The sequence below is a fragment of the Silene latifolia genome, chromosome 4, assembly GCF_048544455.1.
Source record: "Silene latifolia isolate original U9 population chromosome 4, ASM4854445v1, whole genome shotgun sequence".
Taxonomy (NCBI): domain Eukaryota; kingdom Viridiplantae; phylum Streptophyta; class Magnoliopsida; order Caryophyllales; family Caryophyllaceae; genus Silene; species Silene latifolia.
In genome coordinates this window covers 32,057,596-32,066,157 of record NC_133529.1, presented here as the reverse complement: position 1 = coordinate 32,066,157, position 8,562 = coordinate 32,057,596, and the positions used below count along the sequence as shown (strand labels likewise).

General features: G+C 39.7%; 1 protein-coding gene across 1 annotated transcript; it reads left to right on the top strand.

Annotated features, from left to right (window-relative positions):
* The first annotated feature begins 559 nt into the window (after positions 1 to 559).
* LOC141651334 (putative U-box domain-containing protein 46) lies at positions 560 to 3,213 on the top strand. The gene is made up of 2 exons (XM_074459052.1): positions 560 to 865; positions 3,004 to 3,213. The coding sequence occupies exons 1-2, from the start codon at positions 560 to 562 to the stop codon at positions 3,211 to 3,213; spliced, it is 516 nt and encodes a 171-aa protein (XP_074315153.1).
* Positions 3,214 to 8,562: the final 5,349 nt, after the last annotated feature.

Sequence of the window (8,562 nt, the reverse complement as noted above, 5' to 3'; positions counted from 1 at the left end):
TCCGGCGATGATAAGCTTGATGTGTTGTTACTGTGTTAGTGAAGGGGTGGGGTTGTGTTGGTACTTTGTATTTTTGTTTATCGTGAGTGCATCTAATTGGATACATAATATGTGTCACCAGATACATGAAGTAATACTACCAGATACACAATTCGACAAGTGCATCTGGATCTATAATATGTGTATCTGGACTAAGTAATATATGTATCTGGACTAAGTAATATGTGTATCTACTATCTAGGTAATATAGGCTTCGAATCAATAGCATTTGTGGTTGTTCTGGTAGATTTTTGGAATTTCAAGCTTTCGAACATTTCAATGGGGGTGTCGAAGGAATTGTCTCATATCATGCAGAACTACTATCCAGACAGGCTAGGTCTTGCTATTTTGTATAACCCTCCTTGGATCTTTGAACAATTTTACAAGGTAAACTCTCCCTTCTGTTTTTATGTCGCTATGTCGTTTCAAGGATATCGTGAATCATGTATTGTCATCTCGAATTCCAATTTGTTACTTGGCTTGGGTTAAGGATCTAAAATGAGGGGCATGTCTGCGGGTGATGCTCCCACCTTCAGAAAATGTTACTAATGATCCAGAAGCAGAAGAGCTTAAGAATGAATTACAGAGGCTTGTCCTGGAAGTCATTGGAGGTAATCAAGAATATCATGATGGTAATAAGGTTGATCATGGGGTTGGTAATATCAACAAGGCAATTAAGGCACTAACTGCACTCAAAGAGTTGCATTTGGGGGAGAAAAAGCGGCAAATTTCTTCGCTTTATGATCACTTGGACGTTCCTGTTGAATTCCGTTGTCCGATTTCCAAAGAAATGATGAGAGACCCTGTTGTTTTGTCTACTGGCCAGGTAAATTCATTCTTAATTGGGTTGATTTCTGGGTATTTCTTGATTTTCCAGTCTTTCTTGCACTTTAATTCTCTAGGTATAATTGATATTTGCATTTGAATTGTAGATAGTTCATGCTTTTTTAAGATATGAAATGTCTATATCGTTTTTTGTTAGCTTTCTTCTTTTGGCGGTATTGGCATATTTTTGAATTTTCCTGCATAGAAATTTGTTGTGTTGGTGAACCGAAAAATTCTACTAGCCAGTGGTGTTCTCTGAATTTCTGGGATTCTTTCCATCGTTTTGACTTAAGCATATGGAAGTATGTGCTGTTGAACTTGAAAATGTTGTGTGACACTAAGAATGTCAAAATGGTATAGATGATCCCGCATCGAGTAATTGATTTCTATTATCAGTTATACTAGAGAATAGGGGTTGGTATGATAGCAGTTAAAACAGTTGGAAAGCATTAGTTAGAAAGAAATACAACAGTGAGCCAGTGACAACACGCAATCAACACAACAACTTTCGGAAAAAAAATGAGAGAAGGAAAGTTCCCGCCTGCTTCAAACACAAGTGTCAATTTCGTGTTATTCTACACACATATGACATACCACAAACCCGTAGCCAAGAACCCGGTCAATCTTGCAAAATGAATGTATCTTCTATCCTGTGTTCGTATCTCAGTAACATGATTTGTACTATTGTCATATACTTCACTGATCTCGATGGTAGAATCTCTGAGACAGTCTTTTCTAGCCAGTAGAAGTCAAAAACCCAGCCATAACGAACTATAAAAAAACCAAGATAAGAACCGATAAGTTTGAGGGGACTTTTTTTTTTTTTTGATTAGGCAAGAAAACAAAAGAACTGATAAGTAGTAGATGAAGTTCTCTATATACAATCTGGTACGGCCGGCTGAAAAAATTACCAAGTACTACTCATTCTAGTTCAATTTATCTGATATCCTATGGAATTTTAGAATAATATTTCATGTAGATGCATAGCTCAGGCACATTTTGGTCACAAATGGATTTCTTTATTTTACAGCAAACGAAATTGCAGGTTGCATCTTAAGTATTGAACTAAAAAACTAAAAAAACGAACAATAATTGGGTCAAAGGCAGAATAAGTTGAAAGAAGTATGAATTTTATTGTTGGGTCAAAATGATTTGGGGTCGGATATGGGTCGAGTTGATTTTGCCAAGTCTACAATCCATATCCGACCCATATCCACAAGCTTAATATTTGAGTTCAATTGTTGCCTATGTTGCTCGGACTCGGTTAGGAGTATCCGACACGGGTTTGTGTTCATGTGTCGGATTCGTGTATTTTATGATAAAAAATTCATGTTTGTCATTTTGTTTATCGTAATGTAGTGATTTAGGGGGCGAAGAGTTTACGATTTGCTTTTTCTGTGTGTGTGTCATTTCGTTGATAACTAGGATTTGAGCTAAATTTGTTTTACTTAGATGTAAAATTGTCTGCTGAAAATGCAGCGATTTAGCTAGTTTACATGTAATTACACTATATGTTAGTGTATTTTACTATTGTAGTGTTACTCTATTAGACAGGTGAGATATTTGGTCGATAAATTGCGGTCGTATTTTAAAGGAGTGTATCTAGCGTGCTAGGGATGTGTATCTAACAAGGTAAGGGAGTGTGTGTAGCAAAGTAAAAGAGTGTATCTAGCTTGTCAGAGATGTGTATCTCACAAGGTAAAAGAGTGTATCTAGCTTGTCAGAGATGTGTATCTCACAAGGTAAAAGAGTGTATCTCAGAGATGTGTATCTTACAAGATAAAAGAGTGTATCTAGCATGTCATAGATGTGTATCTAACAATATTCGTTTCCTTTAGGCATGTTTTACGTGGTGGTGAACGAGTATTGAACACCCTAGCTGACTTGCATCTGCAAACGTAAGCTAATGGCAGGAACTCGGGGAGAGGGACTTAGGCGGTATGATGCGGTTGTGCGGTTGAACTTGAACTATCTTAAATTGAGGTCGTCTCGATTAATCGGTTAATACATGATTTTTTTTTTTTTTGACAAATAATACAGGAATATTTGTATTTGAAAATCTGAAGTTGGTTTCATAAGTCTGCATTTATAGAATTTAGCATCTGAGAGAAGCTGTCTACATTGTGTGGTTGATTGCAGAGTACAGGAGCAATTCGTGGCATTGTTCTTGATATTAAACAACCTCTAAAGGATGTACCAATTGAAATAATAAACTGGTATGCATTTGAAGATATCCCGAAGATCACTACGCCTTCAACTACCTGTTCGAAAAATTCAAGAATCTTATTAGGCAAGAAGCAGATGAAAATGACAATGCCATTCTTCATACAAGATCATTTGAAAAGATGAAGAACCTGAAACTACTTCAAATTTTATTCACAACTATGAGGAAACATGAAATACATGCCATCTGTGCTGAGGTGCCTGCAGTGGAGAGGGTGTTAAAGGCTCTTTCCGAAAATATACCGGTGTATGAATTGAGTTCAATACAAACCCTATGAATGTATTCTTAGCTTTGTGAGAAGTGTATTCTTAGCTTTGTATTGAACTACTCCGTACAATTTATTCTTAGCTTTGTGACAAGTGAGCATGTTTAATTTACATTACATATAATTACAAAATTAATGTTACAAAACTGAAAACAACCAAGAACCTTGTTGTTGTAGTACAGTCAAACTATATGCAGTTTCCCTACCTCGCCTATTTTCCATGCCTCAAACTACACATTCCGAATCGCAGTTTTCTGTAAATTTTACTAATGCTACTACAATTATATGTTACAGACTAAACAGATATAGATATGTACACGTTAAAAGTCGGTCACTACCCCGAGCTTTCACACGAACTTCCCGAACCAACAGTCTGATAATATCGCTGCCTCCTGATTTCGATTTATCTAAGCACTCTTCCAGGTCCAATTCACAAGAGATCAGCACCCAATCAAGCCACCATCCTTTCGCCGATTATATCCCTGTTAAACATATTTGCCTTGATATTTGGGCTTGGAATCTTTGTAAAATTTGAGATCAACAGCTCCTTCCTGCTTTGTTGATTAGCCGCATAAAGACGGCGAATGAAGGTTACCTTCTTCTAACCACTTTAATGATTTTCCTTGAATTCCAGATGCATGACTTTAGCTGCCTCGGCAACTTCCTCTGAGTATGGGGCTACCTTGACCATCGTCAATAAAACCCTATGAACTACCTCACATATGTATGGTATTACTACTGAATACACATAGTATTACTACGGGATACGCAAATAGGTTTGTGTATCCAATAGCGATTTGGGTATCCGGTAGTAATACCATGTGTATTCGAGCTGATATTTAGTGTATCCACTGCTCCACTATGATCCACCAAGACCACCACAACCGCCGCCACCACGCCGCTTAACACCATACAACCACCATTAGCCACAGACCACATGTCAACCATCTCACGATCACCACCACTCGCCCCACGACCACCGCCAACACATCACACCCAAGCCCCACGACCAACCCAAATAAGCCAAACCTCGACCCCAGGCCCACCGCTCCACGACTTACCCAGATTCAAAGCTCGACCCAGACCTGTACAAACTACTCGGATATAACTTATCCTTCCTGCGGATACACTTCTATGTACTCTAGAATTCTAGATACACATATCAATATGTGTATCTACAATAGTTATAAAATGTATCTCAAACCTATATCATATGTATCCACCACGCAACCTGGAGTACCACCGCTGCCATCGCCGCCACCGCCACCACCACCAACCCCAAATAAGACCATATCACTACCGCCATTTAACACAAAGCCGCTCCACCAATACCGACGGCTCACTACCACACCTTATGACAACCATATACCACGCAGTCAGTCACCATATCAACACTTCCCATCGTTGCTGGCCACTAATACTCACCGACACCGTTGAGTTCAAAATCAAGATCTAGAAAATCAACCAAATTTGAGCATTCAGAGTTCCCGTTACTCAACGACGACGACATCCCCAGACCTCTCAGAAATTGGCCACGAGGGAATGGTGAGGCTTCTCACACAATCACCTCGCCACCTATCACTCACCTTTGCCGACCACTTCGTCACCACTTTTGCCTCCGTATTCGCACCTCTGCGAACAGCACTTGATTGGAGCACGACCGGATGACAGAGGAAGACATTGGAGACACGAGGGTTCGTCGGTCACCTGCGACATCTAATCAATTAGCCGCTGGTACGTCGACGCCACGGTTGACGGGCTAAGTGAGTGGAAGTTAGAGATGCCGCCATGGTTAACGGGTTGAGTGAGTGGGAGTTTGAGATTAGAGACGTCGGGGACGAGAAGTATATCGCCGGCGTGTTTGATCGGAGCTGAGCATGAGGAACGGTGACTGGAGTTAAAATAGGGGAAGTTGAGCTGATGGCCTGCTGGGTGGATAAGGTAGCAGGAAGTGAGATTAGAGTTATTTTGATGTTCAATCTGGTTCCTTCATTTGACTAATCCAAGGGTTCTTATTGAGTTCGTACGGTTCGCACCGTAAAATAGTTCATACGAGATCCTGATTCTATATATATATATATATATATATATATATATATATATATATGTATGTATGTATATTTGTATACAAGAACGCAACATCCTATTCACATGTTTCTATTAAACCACGTTATAAATCACCATCATGCAACTTCATTACTCACAACAACATATAATCATACAAACTACTCACTTTTCGCCACAACATTCTCCATTCTCCACATTCATTTATCCACCAATCCATTCAACACATCATTCAATATATATATATATATATATATATATATATATATATATATATATATATATATATATATATATATATATATATATATATATATATATATATATATATATATATATATATATATATATATATATACTTAAATAAACACATAGCTTTCCCATGACACCCAATAGTGACTGGTTCAAAGTTGTAGCGCGAGATCGTGACTTTAGGACGTCTCCCAAACCTTTGCGTTAGCTCCTAACAACTCCTACCCGGGTTCATTTTATTTTGACCCCCTAAATTCATTGGGTTCATTAGTTACAGGTTCCAAAATCGTCGCTCTGATACCACTTTATAACGCCCCAATACACCAAGGTGCCTTACCAGGACCACCTAATGCATGGAAAAGCTACCATCTCGGTTACCCGAGGCAATGTATATCAAATAGACCCTAAAGAAACGTACTTAATTAAGTAAATGAGTTTAAGTGATTACAAAACCAAAACCAAAACTGTAAAGTAAATACAAACGTTCCAAAACCAAAACCAACTAAACAAAAGTGTAAGTTCAAGACACGGCGGAAGACTCTAGTGACACGTGATGACTCCAACCCATCTATCCCTCGCACAAGCCATCTCATACCTGCTCAATAACTGCTCACCATCCCCGAATGGATCACCATAATTTTTAAAATATTTAAACGGGTTCAGTTACTGATTACACAAAACATGATACATAAGATACAACACACAAATTACCCCAACTCCGTCATAACTCCACACGCCTGACTATACACTAAAGTGTGTAGTCCTGCCAGAATACCCATCGCAACAGATATACCACGCCGCCAGTGGGGGATTGCAGCCGTACCCACCAAATACCCGCTCATCTATTCCGAGCGATAACCCATGTTCCTTAATGTGCACATGACCTCCTGTGGCGGGTTCCACAGAGGGCGAATCATGGGCGTGAAGCCACTCCCTCAAGTGACTCCACTCAACCGAGGACACGCCTCGCGAACCACAGATAATTACACAACCAATTATACAACAACAACACTAACACAATACCAATACGATAAAGATCAACAATAAACACAACCATCACCAACAACTATGTAATCAATAACCGAGTATGGAAACCCTACCTGGAATAAACAAATCACCACGACCGTCACAAAGCAGCTATTCAATATTGCTCCTCTACGAAACCACCTCCTATAATCACATAATCATACCATTACTATCTAATACACATCATACTCCCAAAATCCTCCAAATTACCCAATTAGGGTTTTAAACAAAATCAACGAAAAGGTATAAAAACTATACAAGGATTTTACCCACGACACGACGAACTCAACGGCGTAAAGAACACAATGATCCGACGACCTTAGCCTTTGGGATTTGATAGCAACGCGAAGATGAAAGTAACGTAACTTGTTTTTCTCTTGAAAGGTTTTAGAAAAGATAAAAAATGACAAAGGAACTGACATAATACTTTAAATATCATTCACGCATTACTAACAAAACCCGGCTAAAACAACCCGCAGAACCGACTTACTCGATCCACTAAGTCACTTACTCGATCGAGTGACCCCTACTCGATCGAGTGCCATACTTACTCGATCGAGTACCCATCAGACAGTGTACTGTTTCGTAACCAAACTCACTTACTCGACAGAGTAAGCCCCACTCGACAGAGTAAGCCCCACTCGATAGAGTACCCAACAGCAAAGAAAATCGTAGTATTACATGGGGTGCTAGACATTTGTTGTAATACTCGGTCATTGTGGGATCCGTACTTGGACCTTGGGATACGTGAAAGGATTATTAGACCCGATAAGAGATCACTCAGGAGGGAAGGATAGCCTTACACTAGACCTAATAGGACCTAGATTAGACCAAGTGGAGTTGTAGTGGACTGAGTGGGTCTACTCGACCGAGTGAAAGGTATACTCGACCGAGTGAGTTTACTCGACCGAGTGGGGTACCTACTCGATCGAGTGGACTCAGTACTCGGTCGAGTGACGCTGTTCAGAACACGGGTTAAACCCTTTCTCGCCTAACCCTAAAATCATTTCTATCTTTCTCTTTATCTCTCAAAACTCTCTCCCTTCTCTCTAAAACTCTCACAAACACCTACTACTTGGGATTCAAGCTTGGATTAGAGGATTTTCCACCTTCCTCTTCATCTCCTTCATCTAGTAAGTAAAGATCTATCCTTTTCTAGTCTTTAAACCCTAACTTTTAGGGGATTTTGTTATGTGCAATTAATTAGTAATTAGTATGTGTAATAGGGGTAATTAAGGGGGAATAATAAGGGGTTTTGTAGTATATATTAGTATAGGATATATTGTGATAGTTATTATGTGATTTGTATAGGATGAGACGGTTCCTCGAGACGGTTTCTGTTCGGATTCAAGTAGCTTGAGGAGATTGCTAAAAGGTAGGTTTATCCTACTTGGTTTCAATATTTTGTGTGCAGGTTTATGTGTCTTGCATCATCATTTTTCATGTATGAATCGATTGAGATAACATGTTGGTATTTGAGGAAGTTTTATCCATGATATGTTGGGATTGAGTTCATGATGAGTTATATAATTTGTGTTGTGTTGCATTTCCATGTATGTTTATTATCGTGTTGTGTTGGAGATCATTGGTGGTGTTACTTGGTTATTGAGGAGACGTAAGACGGTTGGGAGACCGTCTTACGCTTGAGTCGCCTCTTGGAGCTTCCCACTCCAAGAGGGATGTGCACATTAATGGCTTAAGTTACGAAGGGACTCGTGTGGTTGAGACATGACGTCTGGCAGGGGATCCGGTTGGCTTCCGAGCCTGGTACGTCTGGGCGTGTCCCGGTACCTATTTGTGGTTATTAGTATGTCTGGGCGTGTCCCAGTACCAGTGTGGTTGTCGGTATATCTGGGCGTGTCCCGGT

Coding starts and splice junctions, on each gene's coding strand:
- LOC141651334 (XM_074459052.1), top strand. CDS start 560: ATGCTCCCACCTTCAGAAAATGTTACTAATGATCCAGAAGCAGAAGAG. Junction 866..3,003: donor TTGTTTTGTCTACTGGCCAG/GTAAATTCATTC, acceptor GGTTGATTGCAG/AGTACAGGAGCAATTCGTGG.